This window comes from Oryx dammah, unplaced genomic scaffold (assembly GCF_014754425.2).
Source record: "Oryx dammah isolate SB20612 unplaced genomic scaffold, SCBI_Odam_1.1 HiC_scaffold_23, whole genome shotgun sequence".
Taxonomy (NCBI): Eukaryota; Metazoa; Chordata; class Mammalia; order Artiodactyla; family Bovidae; genus Oryx; species Oryx dammah.
Window position 1 is genome coordinate 55,070,530 of NW_024070207.1, and position 17,005 is coordinate 55,087,534.

Sequence of the window (17,005 nt, forward strand, 5' to 3'; positions counted from 1 at the left end):
ACTCTGGGAGATAGTGTAGGACAGGGAAGCCTGATGTGCTGCAGTCCATGAGGTTGCAAAGAGTCGGACATGACTGAGAGACTGAACAACAACAATTTAAAAATACGTATTAAGTGCCTACACTTTGTTAGAAATTCTTGTAGTAGCCTCTAGAACTGCTAGGGATATGTCTCTGAAGCTCTTATTACCATAAGATTCTTAAGTTCACAATATTGGTCCCAGTTTGGGGTAAGGTTTCAAGCTCTAGGGAACCTCAGCAACAGAATTACTGATGGGAACAGCTTCAGCTTTCCCATAAAACTCGGGGAATACTTTTCAGAGGAAAACTGGTCTTAGAAGTTTCTCAAGGAAACAACACTTAAATATGGGTAGCAGGCAACTTTGCTAGGGAGCCTGTATCTCATGGTTGTTTGGGGGGTATGATTGAATTGGTCAAGGATTATAAAATTGCTGTAGTATGACGGTATCAATCAGATGACCACATAGCTAGAACGTGCACTGAGGGTCAAATTGTTCAAGTCTCTAGTCTTATTTCACCCAAAAAAACCTTTTATATGACTCAAAATGCTCTCCCAAGATTTTCCCCATCCCTTAGAAGCCCAGTGATTTTCTCAAGCACATCTCATAAAATTATTTCCCAGATTTTTCTTAATTCTGTAACAGATAAAGGTCATCATCTATTTCCCAATACATAGACTAACAAATTAGACATTTATTCTCTCTCTGCCTAGTAACTATGTAGAGAACTACTGCCTAAGGAAAATAATAATCAATGGAAAAGGGGGGAAGAAAGCCTTTTCAATTACAAAGAAAAGACCTTTCTCTTATTTCCTGGGAGTGGGTGAATTTAGTGGAGAAAGCAATACAAACGTTTCCTTCTCTGTCATAAGACACCTGAGTCAATCAAAGCAATCTTTTCACATGGGTTCCATTTTGGATTGCTATAACAGATCTCTTGTTCTTGGGATACCTTTTTTCCAGCATATTCCAATGGTGTTAAGTAAGGGTGGCACGAGAATAGGAGTGAAAGCCCAAAACAGACTACGGCTTGTGTTAGTCAAAGAGTGTCCAAAAAAAGTTATTTAGCCTGAGTACAATTCAGAAAGAGTTTAATAAACAGCCACTAAACATTGCACCAAAGCATTTGGAAACACAATTTCTACAGAGAGGTAAAGGTCAGGCTTCCATTCTAAATTCCTTAAGACAATCATGAACAAGACAATCATTAACAGCCCCACCCCCCACCCCCCATCCCCACATAGCCACGACACTACACTCTTATAGTCATGAATTTACCTACAGACACAGTCTTAGGAATAATGGGACTGGCATGCATTATCCCAGCAATGGCAAGGAAGCAGGAGATGGGGGAAGGATGGGTGAAAAGGCAACCAGCAGCTAATGACAGATCCCTTAGGAGCACTGATCAGGGGTCGGGCAGGGAGAATCTCCTTTTGGTACCTTCTGTGGCATTACTTAGGGGCTCCTGGATACTTTGGACTAGTGGCTGGGGCTGCCATCTTCATCTCATTCTCTTGAACCATGGCAACGAGAAGTGGTCTCCTTGGATAACACATTGTGACTTTCTAAAAATCTTTTTGGTGTCCAACCAAACTGCATTCAGGACCCAGCATGCCTGTTGAGATGGTGCTGATTCTGAGGTCTAGATGGACCTGGATTCTCAGTCCTATCTTCATGTTGGCCTTTGGAAAGGGGTCCATGATAGTTCTCTATTACAGACACTTGTAAGGAGCCTCGGTGAGTCATTCAAACATCTGAAACTGAGTTTGTCTACTTTATACAAAATTTACAATTATAACTGTCCCTTTTATTCATGCTAAGAACAAATGAGATCGAATCCTTTAAATAATATATTATCAAATTGGTAATAAGGTTAATGATTTAATTGACTTAAAAGTAAACTAGACTCCATCCCTCTTAATAGTAGCATCAAGAGAGGATGAGAGGTCCCTGACAAGTAGGAGCAAAGTTCTTGGGCTAGGGTCTGGAGTGCGGAGGGTATGGAATGAACTTGACTTTCACCTGCCAGTAGCCCTCTTTTTCAAGCCAGTCTTCAAGCCTCAACTACCACCAAGCCCAAATCTCTCACTCCATCCAGTATTTGATGAGTTGCCTTGGCCAGGAGATGACTTTCATATCTTTCTAATCTTTTAAAAAATTTAGGCATTTGATCTCATTTTGTTGCATATGTCCCTTCTTAGTATAAATTAAAACAAATACTTGATCCTTTTCTTAAAGAGTTTGTAGGCAGTAATGAGTCCAAGCTAAGCCATGTCCAGCTGGCTACAACAGGTTCAAAGGGCTTAAGAGAAAAGGGCTTTCTGGAGGAGAGATATATACCAAAGAAGGTACTATTTTCCTGAGGGTCTAGACCTGGCAGGTATTCGTCATCTTGGTGCCAGGCTGACCTAACTGGTTCTATCTGTTTTGGCAATACATGGTAGACAGCAGTAAGCCTCAATTGTCCACACTAACCTCTAAGCCAATAAAGGGGTTTCAGGCCATCTTCAGAGGTTAGCACTGGCTCCTGCCTTTGTTATCAGTACTTATGCCTAGTGGGCCCTGTTGTGGGCAGGAGAGGTGGCAGGCAGGACCGCTGGGGATCCAGGCTAGCTCCCTAGTGAGTCAGAATCATCTGATCTGGATAAGTCAACAATCCACCTTAGTCTGGACCTATCCAACAGCCAAGGCTCTCACTACAAGCTGTAGAGTCTCCTGTTCTTTCTGTAGTGGGCAGAGTGTAGTAAATTACACACCATGCCCTCAGCTGAGGGAGACTGGCAGATTAAAATAAGTAACTGGACAAATGGCAGTGTTTGGCTCCAATTGGGACACAGTCAGCAATGTTAGAGGGACAAGTAATTTTTTTGGTTATTGTTTCTTCATTGAGATTCCTAAATATTAACTGAGAGTCATGGCATGGTAAGAGGGTTATAAAAGAAGAATCCTGAAACACATGAGGGGAGCCCTGGGGTTTGGGTGCCTGGATGCTTCCTAGGGTATATAGTGCTCTGGTTGCAGCGCCACCACTATCTACTGTTTGCGGATCATGCCCTTGATAGCTGACTCCCGGTTGACATAGGTAGCCCAATAGACCAGATTGAAAATGGCAAAGAGCACAGGAAAGATGATGCGGGAAATCTTGTCAACCTTGCTGACACTGTTGTAGGTCTTGGTCTCAGTCGGGATATCCTGCACATAGGTGGTCTTGGGTGAAGCAATGATTGTCGGGGTGGAGGAGGTGCTCGGAGCAGCGCCCTTGGAGATGGCAGAGAACTCAGTGTCCTTGGCCAGGTTGATGGGATAGGTGGTTCCCACGATGTTGAAAGTAGTGCTGGTTTTCTTGGTCGGGACTGCTGGTGTTTTCTTCTAAGGGCCAGAAAAAGTAGGGGAGAATGGGGGGACAAAAGGAAAGCTAATTAATTCACTATATAGAACACCTTCAAAGGCTGTGGGGAGGAGGAGACATGAGGGAAGTTAGGAAAGAGGGGCCATGAAGCCAATAGCACTGAGTAGCCAGCTTTGTACAAAGGAATACATTGAAGATGACTTTGAAAACAAAATCTGCATCATCCTGGTTTACTAGCTATTGTGCCTTTGGCCAAGTGACTTCTCCCATTAGAGCTTTAGTTTCTTCATCTGTCAAGTGAGGATCAAAATATTTGACAGGGTTGTTGAGAGGATCAGATGAAAGAATGGTGGTAGAAACAACTGGAAAACTGAAATCTTGTCATGTGTAGGATCCTATGCAATCATGTGACTTGATCCTCACAGTAACCGTACAACGTAAGTGTGTGAGATTACTCCCATTTGGCAGATGAGAAAACTCAGCTTCAGACTGAGTGGCAGAGCCCACACTAGCCATCTGGGCTCCCAACTTTTAACCAGGGCTGCACTGTACTGTTCTATAGGTATGAGACACTGGTTACCCGAGACATAACTCCAAAAGGCTTCAACCATCAAGTGGCACATCTCCTGTGAGGAAGAGAGCTTGGTGAGTCTGAAAGTCATTTTGTCTTAAAGACATACATTCTACAGCATGTTAACATGCATCATTATAACCCTTCATGCAGGCAGGAGCTACAGCCTCTCTAGTTCAGTTCATTTCAGTCACTCAGTTGTGTCTGACTTTTTGTGACAGCCTCTCTAGGGAACTTCCGTCTGCTTCCCTCTGACAGCACAGGCAGGGATCCTGGGGGCTTGCTATGACTCTGATCTTTGTTTTTCCAGATTATAAAAAAAAAAAAACCTCAATGATAAATAAGCATACACACATGTGCCCATTTGTTCTCACATATATGACTTGTATATACATGGAACTTCCATGTAGAAAAGAGAAAAGGTGACAAAGCTCAGGCCTGGGTCAGAAGAGAGAGGCTGAGGAACAGGAGAGGCCAAAGGCAGTAGCTGAGGGCATAGTCTGAGTGCTGAGCTCATAGTGTTTGCTGCCTCATTTTCCACTCTGGCCTTTTCTTCCTTTCATCCCTCTTTGTTTCTAGGGAAAAGTGGGGACAGATGAGCTTCAAAAATGCCCAAAAGTATTTGATGGAAAGTGATGACCAATGTGTTGCCCTGATTTCACATACCTCGAATTTTTCTTTCTCAACGTGCCTTTGCTTCCCAGCATCTGTTTTACTTCTTTGCACGTGTTTCCTTCCTGGATTTCTCTACTCCCACCCTCTCCTACTGACTCCCTTTCTCCTAATCTATTTCCTTTCTTCTTGACTTCTGAGTTCCCCCCATTTTCTGACTTATTTTTCTTTAGACCACACTGCCATTGATCTTCCTAATAATAACTTTTGTCCAACAGCTACTGAATATCTACTGGGCCAAGAACTATGCTAGATATTTCAGGATAGGTGGGAAGGTTAAAAGTTGTCTGTTTCACTCCTTGTTTTGTAGGAGTTTGCAGTCCAGTGATGGGGGGGTCAGGGGGAGAGCCCTGTGAACACACCATTGCCATATAATGTGATCAGAATTCTAAGAGATATGAACAAAAGGTAATGGGAATTCAGTAGAGGAGGGGGTGATGGGAATTCAGTAGAGGAGGGGCAAAGTACCCTCAGGTGCTGGAAAAGGTGGCTCAGAGAAGGCAATGAGGATGGCAAGCTGGGTCATGAAAGATGAGCAGGAGCTCACCAGATGAAGATGTAGCCGAGGCACTGCTACTTTGAGGAATGACAAGGAGTCTGCTGTAGGTAGATGGGAGTGTAAATGATAAAGGCCTGTCTGTGCTGGCTTCAGGGTTTTCATCAGGGAGGGTAAGAGGGACAAAGAAGTGGGTGCTGGGTTAAGTAAATGAACAGTCTGACTAATAGGACACTTAAAAAGCAAAACCATTCTTTCTCTTTGAGGATTGTAGTTACATTGTTACAAGTGGAAGGGGGACAGAACTCTAAGGGAGTCTAACAACCTTATAAATGCTTTAAATACTACATGGGACTCACTTATAATTAGCAAATTCATTGTGTGAATAGAGGCCTGCTGCTAAATGCCTCTGCTATTAAATAAAGGAGCACTTCACTTGTTTGCCTACTTACTTATTCATTTGCTTACTAATCTCTTTTTTTTTTCATGGTTAGACAAAAAATAAAATGAAATAAAGAGAAAAACCCACTACCCTGACTTTGCTAGACGCTTTCACACTCACATATATTATTTCATTTAGTCATCTTATAAGCTGGTTATGACCAAGTCTTTGAAATAATCATTCTGAACAGCAAACACTTTGTTTAGCTCTGTAGGCACTTTGTGTTCTATACGTAGAGAAGCAGCAGTTGATTTAATCACAGATTTTTTAAGTAATAAAAGAAAATTACCTTTTAATTTCCCTCGCCCTTTCCATCATGGAACTTTTTAATCAGCCACTATAATTTTTACCTAAATTGTCAAAGAAGGGAAATCAAAGCAAAAGTTGTAGTGCTGAGAAGACAGAAACAGGAAGCAGAGATTAATGGTTAATAATTCACATTTCTGCATCTAGTTTTCTAATACTTCTCTACACCCTGGAATTTGATAGACACAAACTAGAGTCACTTAACTCTGACCAAGCTATGATTCTGTGCCTACCTCTCGAGCCAATGCTGGGCTCTTAGCTGCATTATAGATGTTTACAGAATGAAACCTGACCCCCCAACTGAAGATTCTTCATGTGATTTCTAATTTATTCCTGCTGAGTCTTGACCTCTCCTATCAGTTCAGTTCAGTTGCTCAGTCGTGTCCGACTCTCTGTGACCCCATGGACTGCAGCACGTCAGGCTTCCCCGTCCATCACCAAATCCTGGAACTTGCTGAAACTCATGTCCATCAAATCGGTGATGCCATCCAACCTCTATTCCTATGTCATCCCCTTCTCCTCCTGCCTTCAATCTTTCCCAGCACCAGGGTCTTCTCCAATGAGTCAGTTCTTCGAATCAGGTGCCCAAAGTATTAGAGCTTCAGCTTCAGCATCAGTCCTCCCCATGAATATTCAGGACTGATATCCTTTAGGATCTCCTTGCAGTCCAAGGGACTTTCAAGAGTCTTCTCCAACTCTTGAGAAGTATGACCTCTCCTATCTAGTATGACTTCTCCTATACAGACAGAGATATATAGAATATCTCTATAGTTCATCCTGGAGTAATTCCCATACCACCAAACTGAAACTCACTCTTCCAAATTCCTCCAAGCATTTTGACCTCAGGGCAGGACACTTTTCCTTCTTAGAAAGTTACCTCATGTGGACTGGGGATGAGGTAGTGAAAACTTTTATGGACTAATGCATGTCCAGCTTTAGAGTTTTTCTCAGATGACGTTCACGTTAATTGTTTTCAGAAGTGCTAATTAGAGGGTTAGTTGAAGCCCTGAATGTATTTGAGACTCCAGGACCTCAGAGTATATGCAGATAAAGTCCTGTGACTGTGTTAACCTAACATCCATCCAACTTTCCTGAACCCCAGTTTTCAGAAGTGGGTAAAGTAATGGAGTGTATGCTATGTTGGATTCAAAGACAAATCAGACAAAGACCCAATTTTTACACCCAAACAACCCAATTTTTTAAATGGGTTTTAAAATAGACATTTTTCAAAAGAAGATATAGAAATGGCCAATAAGGATGTGAAAAGATGCTTAATATCACCAATCATAATAGAAATGCAAGTCAAAATGAGATATCACCTCATACCCATTAGGGTGCCTACTATAAAAAATAAGAACAATAACAGTAACAATAAAAAAAGGAAATAACAAGTGTAGACAAGGATATGGAGAAATTTGACCCCTTATGTACTGTCAGGAATGTAAAATGGTGCAGCCGCTATGAAAAATGGTACATTAGATCCTCAAAAAATTAAAATATGACCCAGCAATTCTATTTTGGAGTATATTGCCCCCCTCAACTGAAAGCAAGTTCTTAAAAAGATATGAGTACACCCATGTTCATAGCAGCATAATTCTCACTAGCCAAAAGATGAAAGCAACCCAAGTATACATAGAGAGAAGAATGGATGGAGAAAATGTGGTCCATCCATACAATGGGATATTGTTCAGCCTTAAAGGAAATTCTGATGCATGCTATAGCATGAACCATGAGGATGTTATGCTAAATAAAATAAGCCAGTCACAAAGACAAATATGATTCCAGTTGTATTTAGTACTTAGAGAAGTCAGGTTGCTAGAGACAGAAAGTAGAATGGATTGCCAGAGGGAGAGTGGAGAGGAGGATTGGAATTTCTGATTTCATAGGGACAGAGTTTCAGTTTTGCAGGATGAAAAAGTTTTGAAAGTTGCTTGCACAATACTGTGAACATACTTATTAAAAACAGTCAAGATGATAAATTTTAGGCTGTCTAATGAAGACTAATTAAAATAAGAGAGAACTAAAATATAAGGGAGAACACACACACAAAAAAAAACCACAGAAAGGCACAAATGCTGAGTCAAGTGAATTCAAAAGAGGAAGGGAGCATGCTGGATTAGGAAGAGGTCAGTAAGCCAATAGAATGGGGAGAGAAAATGCAGGTGCAAGAGAAGTAATCACTTGCACCAGTTTACTGAGAGGGTAGGGGATATCCAGACCATATGTGGGGATGGACGTGGGGCCAGTGGATGAGAAAGGAAAGAGTGGATGAGACTCAAATATTATCTATGGTTTATTAATTGTGTTTATCTGTTAGTGGGTAGACCTGTGTCCATGCCCAGTTATTTGCTTGGCATGAGGTGTCCTAGAACTGGCACCTATAGACTGTTGGGCCAGGGCGGGGCTGGGTCCTGAGGTTAATAAGCTAGAGGGAGGATTCCAAAATGGAGTTTGCCAGCACCAGTGTCTACATGGTAGAATGAGTTCTCCAGAATGGCTGCGACCAGTGCCTATGTCTCCAGGGGGAGCTGCAGTTGACCCCGGCTTCTCCAGGAGACTCTCCAAGATCAGCAGGTGAGTCTGACCCAGCCTCCTATTACTGCTTTTGCCCTGAATCCCAGAGCATGTGAGTGAAGTCTCTATTTCCCCCCAGCTCTCTGGGACTCTCAATTGTATGCCTTACTGGTCTTCAAAGCCAAATGCTCTGGGGGTTCATTTTCCTGGCATATGACCCACAGGTTATGGAGCCCACCTTGGGGCTCAGACCCCTCACTCCTAGGAGAGAACCTCTGTAATGGTAATATCCCTCTCATTTGTGGATTGCCCACCCAGGGTATGAGACTTGCCTATATCACAACTCCACCTGTCTTGTTTGGTTCCTTCTTCATATCTTTAGTTGTAGAAGGTCTTTTCTGGTAAATTTTGATCTTTTCCATGGATGGCTGTTCAGCAGATAGTTGTGATTTTGGTGTGCTTTTGAGAGGAAGTGAGCACTGGGTCTTTCTACTCTGCCATCTTGACTGATCCCCCTGTTTGTTTCTGTTTCAATCAATTCACCAGTGATAGAGTATGTTTGTTGTCAGGGAATTTATATCTACTGTAGAAAGGGTAGGAAGGCTACCACTTTATGAATACAAATTAACCCAGAGTGAATATCATTCACCCCAGAGAGAACATACCAAGTGGTGACTTGATTTGTGGCTCTTTTTACAGGAATGTCAAAAATTTTTAAAAGCCATTAATGATTAAAAAAACTAAACTTTTCCAAATTATGGATGGAAGTTGAGTATCTTCTAATGTAAAATAAAACATTATTCTAGAGCATTCAAATTTCTTATTTGAAATTAAGAAAAAAGCATAAGAATCACTGTGTTTCCAAAAATTAGGTAAGAATTTATGACTATTTTAAAAGAACTTCTAAGAATAATAATTGTCTTTTTTTAAATAGAGTTTTATTTCTTCATTTTAATTTGCTCTTACTTTTAATTTTCAAAAAATCTAGGTAATAATGCACATAGTTAAAAAGAAATAAATGTAAAAACTTATAATGCCTGTACCCCAACCTTGTCCTACAACATAATTATTTTTAACTTTCTATCTTTATTTTAATTTTTCTAAATTTTCTAATATTTATATATTTCTAAGTAATATGCTTATACTGCTATCAGTTTTATACATAACCATTCATATTTTCATGATGATTTACCTCACTTATGCAACCCTTCCTCCATCTTCCATACAATTATAGCAATCTTTCTAGCACAATCAATAATCAATGGTAACATCATTATAAAGGACTGTATAAATACCTCTAGCCTCTTGCTACAAACTGCACTGGGTTCTTCTCCAGGTTTGCTTGCTGCATAGCTTTCATCTTAGGAATTCCCTTCATCTATCTCCTCTGTAGGATACCCTCTTCTCTGGTCCAGTGTCTTTTCTTTTTCGTTCTACTCTTGTTTTAATAGAACATATTCTCCTGTATTTTCCTAAGGTGGAATCCATGGGAAGTGACATTTCTGAGTTCTAGCAGGTCTGAAAATAACTACCTTTCCATCTAAGTGATACTTTGGCTAGACATAGGATTCAAGGTTGAAAATCATTTGTCCTTCAGATCTAGATTTACAGCTCCACTGTCTTCCAGCATCCAATGTAGCTGAGAAGTCTGATGCCATTCTGCTAATCATTTCTTTGTAAATAACACTTATTGCCTTTCTAGAATCTCTTTAGTCTACCATTTATCCCTGGTTTTCTAAAATTTCAAGATGATGTGACTTTATGTGGGCCTATGAGGACACTTTCAATCTGGAGGCTTATATCTTTCCTTTTGTAAATGTCTCTTATATTAGTTCTTTGCTAATTTCTCTGTTCACTCATTCTGCAGGTTCTGAGTTGGATGAATTTCCTGGATTCATCCCTAAGTCCCTTAACCTTTTATTTTCATTCGTCAATTATTTTCTTTTTACCTTACTTGTAGAGAGTTTTTTTTCAGTTTATTTTCCCATGTCTACTGAAACTTTTATTTTGGCAGTTATTTTTTCAAATGCATCATATTTTGTTTCAAATAAAGCAACATATGTATATATGTATATTTTTTCAGAAAAACACAAGATGTTAAACTCTACAAAAGTGCATGTGTCTTCAGCAGACAATGTTTGTCTGATCAATGAGAATTTTGTTTTTAACATTAACTCACCAAAGACAATCAACGGACTGACATCACTGCTACAACATAGGTTGCTACTGAGCTTCTGATCTTTAGTCACATCTTGATTGTTGTTAACAAATGTGTAAATACTGCTGGCAGAAATGCTGCAATGTCTTGAGAAAAAGTGCTAACAGATCAAGCAAAGCCATGAAAGTTATGAAACAAGCTAGAGCTGATTATTGGGGTTTCCCTGGTGTTTCAGATGGTGAAGAAATCTGCCTGCAATGCAGGAGACCCAGGCTTGATCCCTGGGTTGGGAAGATGCCCTGGAGAAGGAAATGGTAATCCATTCCAGCATCCTTGCCTGGGAAATCCCATGGACAGAGGAGCCTGATGGGCTACAGTCCATGGGTCGCAAAGAGTCAGACACGACTGAGTGACTAACACTTGCACTTTTTTCACAAATTATTGAGAGGATCACACAACCAAATAGGGTTTGTATATTCAAACTGACCCTCTTGTGGCAGGGAATTGGGTCAGCACCTTGAGCAGGGAACTGAAACTGAGTGAAAACTGCTTTTGTTCCCCTCTCCTAGCTCAGGCCACCAACCCCACAGCTGGGACAGAGAGAATCGCAGCATCTGTGGAAACTTCTATTTCTCATTACACTGTGAAACCCTGGAGACATTTCCCCAGAAAGGCCTGGCCTCTGAGTTGTCTGCAGAGTACCGCCTTCACTGGGGTCTTTGTCCCCAAAGCAGCCTCTTGGTTTTTGGCACAGCCTTTGTTTTGGGGATGGAACCCCTGTGTGGCTTGTCATCTGTGTTCATGGAGGTTGTTGCCCTTCCTTATTGGATCAGCTTCATTACCACTTGGCGGTTATTTTTCATTTCAGAAGCTCTTCCTTATTCTCTGATTTCCTTTTATATTAGCATCCTCCTTATTTTATGTATATGATATATTTACAAATAAGATAAGATTTACTTTTGTTTTGCTTAGGTTCTCTTTAATTCCCTAAATTATTTCTGTTCCTGCCAAGATAAGTTTTTTTTTAATCTTTACTTTTCTCTATTATAAATTTTACTTTGATAATGCTTCATATCATAGTATTATTTAGCAACATAAAAGATGTCTGTGTTTAGTCTGCCTGAGCTGGGCTTGTTGACTGGTAAACTATGACTGATGATTATCTGGAGGGAGGTCATTTTATGGGATACCCCAGAATGTCACTGTATTAAGGTCTTTTCTATGGAGACATTTAGCTTCTTTAGAAAAGAAACTTCTGCTGGTCTTTAGGTAACTATACATCTGACTGTTGACATTTTATATGCTGGCAGGCTCTGGGGTCTTGACTACTCTGTACACAGGCCTTTATCCAGTCCCCTTAATTGCACCCCCATGATTTATTGTCTGTTGTATGAGGCATCTTGAATGCTGAGTTTCTCTCCAACTTGATAAATCAGTTCTTATTCTATCTTTCCACATTCATTTTTCTTAAAAAATGCATTACAATCTCTTGTCTGACTGAAAGCCCTTCTTCAGTTCTCCTGGTACTTGTGGGTTTATACTTGTTGGTTTATACTTGTTTTATTTCTTTACCCTCATTTTAGTGCGATTTTTAAAGGAAGTGGTGATAAAACGTGTAGCTGTTCCTCAGAAGCCCACAGTTCATCTGTTTTGCAGAGTGCTATTATAAGGTAGTCATTTGTCTTCATTTGAAAATGAGGTATTTGCCTACCTATCCCTTCTTTTCCTTTCCTTTATCTTTCCCCTCACATTCTGTCTAATCCATGACCATAGTACAGATCAGAAGTAGACTTTTGAATCATTTATATTAGTTTTAAACAGTTTTGTGCTCAACTATTCTAGTTTTATGAGGCAAATAAGGTTTAATATGTCTCTCTAAAGGAAGCAAAATAAGTTACAGTTAGATTGCACTGTTTTTTACTTTTAATGCACTTCATTTTTTTCTGTGGGTCAGTGGTTCTGTTAGTTCCTTCATATTGTAGCAGCGTGCACAAAACATAGTACCCTCATATTAGAATTCCATTTTTATATATTTCATAGTTGTTTTCAAATCTCATCAACATCCTTTCAATAACTTAAATCAATTGACAGAACTAAGGAGGAATACTAAGATCACCATCTTTGCAGAAGACTTTTAGATGATTCTTTTTGCCTTTTTTTTTTCATTTTTAGCACTCCCTGGAATTGGAGAAATGGTTATCAGTTTTGAAATCCACAGCTACACTGTTCAAATGCTCTTTCTACTTCAAGCCACCACTGCATCTCTTCCCAATTACCGAAAATAAGTCTACCACATATTTCATAAGATATTTATGACTGCCTTTCAGATATCTGAAATTAGCAATCATCATTGCTTTAATGCATCTGTCCTTTCTCCATTGTAGTAACCAAACTGGAACAGCATATTTTAAACTTGGTACAACTTGTACAGAATAAAAGGGGTTTATCATCTCATTTGTTCTAGGTAACTCCTAACTCAGACTTAAATAAGATTTGGCTTTTCAAGAGTTACACCACATGGATGGCTTACATTAAATGTGTTCTTTCCCTATAGCATCTTATTTATAACATGCAAATTTTTGTTAAGCTTTTTTATCCCTGAACTTTTTTGGAATATATATGTAAAAATTTGTTGTATTTAGAAATGTTAATCTTTTGGTTTCAGCCTATTCTTTCAAACTTCAGAAATTCTCTTGGACTCTACTTCAGAAGATACTCTTTTTCATTAATGCCAGCTTACAAATTTGAATCTCCTATATTATGTATCTTTATTTAAGTCACAGATGACAGTATTTAAGAGGGCCTCCCTGGTAGCTCAGATGGTAAAGAATCTGCAGAGGGTCAAAGATAAAGCTTGGTGGCTTATTATAGCAATATCCATTCAGGTTGATGTCCATCCATCAATCAGATTATATTTGACTTCAATTGGTCAACCAACTACATCAGCATAATTGTAATATTTTTTAACTGCTATTTCTTCTTCATGAAGACATAATTTTAAAAAGTTAGATGTCTTGATAAAGTCTGTATATTTCCTACTCTACCAGTCTAGTAAACTTTCCATGAATTTTCTTAAGGTTAGTTTGGCACAATTTCTTCTTAGTTAAATCAGGCTATATGTCAGTGGTTAGTGCAAACTGCTCTTAAAACATCTGTTTAATAAGGGTCTGTCAGTTTAATATGTCAGAATAAGGACATCTTTGCTTCCTTTTCTTCTCTGGAACCAAACAAAATAAGGAAAATGATATATGAAACCAAAACTCCATCTTTGATGAAAATTGGAAGTATTTTTAACCCTCACCCCAAAATGTAAGGGCTCCCAAATGCAGTAAAAATTGAATCAGGGTGAAGAAGACATTGAGGATGCCTAATATTCTAGATTTCAGGCCAAGAACAGAGTCCTAAAATGTGGATGGCAGGACCTGAGTGAAAAACAAATGACCTCTGTTTTGAAACAAATGGTTTTCAGGCTAGTAGTGAGAACATCCTGGAATATTGTTTGATTAGCACATAGTAGTGAGGAGGTAGAGACTGGAAACATTAAAGGGTACAATATTACACATATGCACACAAGCATGCACACACTACACCATACATAGAGGTCTTTCTTGAGGGTTATTTATAAGAATTTATATAGATAACAGATGATGGTCAAACTATTCACTTTCAACTACTTATTCTCAACCACTCACAACTATCCTATTCATTGTCTCAGTCCCTCCCCAAAATGATACTTTCACACATAGCAGTGTTAGTAAAGAACTCCTCTAATACAACTTCAAGTAACAGTTGAAAAAGAATATGTTACTGATGCAAAATACGTTACAATGAGGGGAAAGAACCAATAAAGAACTGTGTAACAACACACAAAACAAAGAGAATACATTAAAAGCTAAGTCAGCAGAAATCATAAAATTAATATAAGGAAAAATACCACTACTATAGAAATGAAGGAGAACAGACACGGTGAAAATGTTCAGAGACACAGAAGACAGGCTTGAGAAAACTAAAACTGGATAGTAACAGTTGGAAATTACTAGAGAATAATGGTAAATAAGGATTACGAAGTTCTATTATATATATAATCTGTGCTTTTAGGAAGATAACAGAGCAAAGATCTGTTTCCTGAAACAAGGACAGTTGTGAATCTATAGACTTAAGGGTAACATGCTGTCCTAGGAAAAATTCATACAGATAGATCAAGATCTATCTATTCTTGTAAAGTAAGTGGTATTTGTAAATAAAAGACACATGCATATAGGTTTCTAAGCCATAAAAACATCTCCTCATTATGTGAAAGATTCTCGGGGTGGTTTTAAATTTCCTCATAATAATATTCAGTTATAGAACCAAAAATATCAACCAATGTCTATGTGGACATTAGAGAAAGAGAATGTGACCCACAAATTGTATAACAGCCCAAATATAATTCAAGTATAAACACAGCTGACAGGTAATTTTATACATGTAAGATTGTCAGTAATGTTAGGCATGACTGACATAAGATAGTAGGAAATATGGTTCCCATGAACACTTCCTAAAGAAACTTCCAGAGGATAGCCTTGAGGTAACTAAGCAATGAACATAAAAATGGATAAGAGGACTATTTTGAGAAGAGAGTCTTTTTAAATATAGAACTATGAGTAATAAAATACAGAAATTATGACTGCGTAAAAGCATGTAAATACTATAAAACTTGACAATGTGGAAACAGTTGTATTAACAAAAGTTGAGCGATGACAGGAACTGGTCGAAAGCAAAGGTGAGAAGCAGGATAAGTATAATAATTTCCTTATATTTTGCAGTGGGTAAAGGATCAACAGACCTGGTTTATAACTGATGAATCAAGCATTAGATGGGTAAATATATTTTAAGGATACAAATGTTAACAACTAGACTAAGAATAATAATAAAACCAACCAAGAAATTCCTATGGTAGAGTAGATGGAGGAAGAAGAAATATACTTATTTCTTCATGATTTATAGCAAAGAGTTAATAAATTTTATCTAAATAAATAGTTAAGATCTACTCTAAAAATTTTCCAACTCACCAGTCTATATTCTATGGAATCTATTCCTCCAGTTTGAGAAATCTTCATTATGTTTTCTCTTCTCCATGATTCTGGGGCCACACCTGCCCATTCTTTTTAGCATCGTGGGTTAGTCTTCATCTACAGCTAGAGATCTCAACTCTCTTAAAGCAGTCAAAGATACCAAACTTGATTTTACTGTATTTTTTATTCCTACCAATTCCACGTGGTTTATTGGGATTTTTTTCTTTCTTCTCATCCATTAATCCAATTAACATTTATTCAGCTTTTACTATGAGTCAGATGCTGTACACAGATGCTAGCTAGTTAGACAAATGCAGGCAAGTCCCTGCCCTCAAGAAGTTCAGTCTAGTGAGGAAGCAGACAAATAACTCTAATGCAAATAAATGCTTTTCATATCATGAGCAACCTCACCCACCCCCAGAAAAGCTGAAGCTATCTTATGATTCTGGAAAGCTTCTATGGAGAAAATAGCATTTCATCTGGGTCTTAAAGACTGAGCAGGTCTTTATCAGGTAGAAAATTAAGAAAAGAACATTCCAGGTAGAGAGTAAAAGTAAGCAAAGACATAGAAGGAACGATGATCATTTTTGTTTGATGGTAATGGGAACATATTGCCAAAATGAGGGGCAAAAGTGGCCCTAGAGACTGTTCTCTGGGTGGAAGATAAAGACCACTCTTCTGGGTGACTTTGTAAGTACAACATATTCTCCTTGGGTTCAGCAGTATCACACTTAGGTTTGATCCCTCACCACAAGACATCATCCCTCCATGATACCAACCCTCTTTTCTCTGCCCCCAGCAAACACTCCACACTGCCAAGAAGCACTCCAGTTGAGAATTGGATTGATGACCCCAGTGAATAGCACACAGCCCTGGCCAGTTCCCACAGGCTGCAGGCTGCCCACTCCTGGTTCCAATACAGTTCTCTCAGGGAATGCTTCCCAGCCCCCACCTTTCCTGTATCTTACCTTCATCTCCAGGGCCTCTGGCACCTTCTTGCCTTCCCAAGCCCAACTCCGTTTTGTGAAGTAGTTCACGGTCGCAAACTCAATCAGCGCAGAAAATACAAAGGCATAACACACGGCTATGAACCAATCCATGGCCGTCGCATATGCCACTTTAGGTAAGGAGTTTCTGGCACTGATACTCAAGGTGGTCATGGTGAGAACAGTGGTGACACCTAGGGAGAGAGAAAATAAGAACTAGTTGCCACTAAAAGACATTGAGTGTACCTGATGATATCACCATCTTCCTCCTTGAAAGGAGGAGCTAAATCCACCCAAAATGACCTCTTTTAAAGTAAAAAAAAAAAAAAAAAAAAAAAAAAAAAAAGTAAAAATGGAATGTTTTAATTTAAAAACCCCCCCCACCCAAATAAAAAAGAAAAGGAGAAAACACCAATCCTGATTAAAGTGTTTGTAT

The 17,005-nt window shown here is 39.1% G+C and overlaps 1 protein-coding gene across 1 annotated transcript in view; it reads right to left on the minus strand.

Moving 5' to 3' along the window:
* Positions 1–1,087: 1,087 nt before the first annotated feature.
* Positions 1,088–17,005, minus strand: part of GABRA3 (gamma-aminobutyric acid type A receptor subunit alpha3) — a 243,619-nt gene continuing 227,701 nt past the window's right edge. Inside the window, exons 9-10 of the mRNA XM_040265444.1 lie at positions 16,552–16,763; positions 1,088–3,390 (exon numbers count right to left, since the gene is read on the minus strand). Of these exons, the coding sequence (XP_040121378.1) occupies positions 3,055–3,390; positions 16,552–16,763 (548 nt within the window). The 3' untranslated portion in view covers positions 1,088–3,054. The remainder of the gene's footprint in view (positions 3,391–16,551; positions 16,764–17,005) is intronic.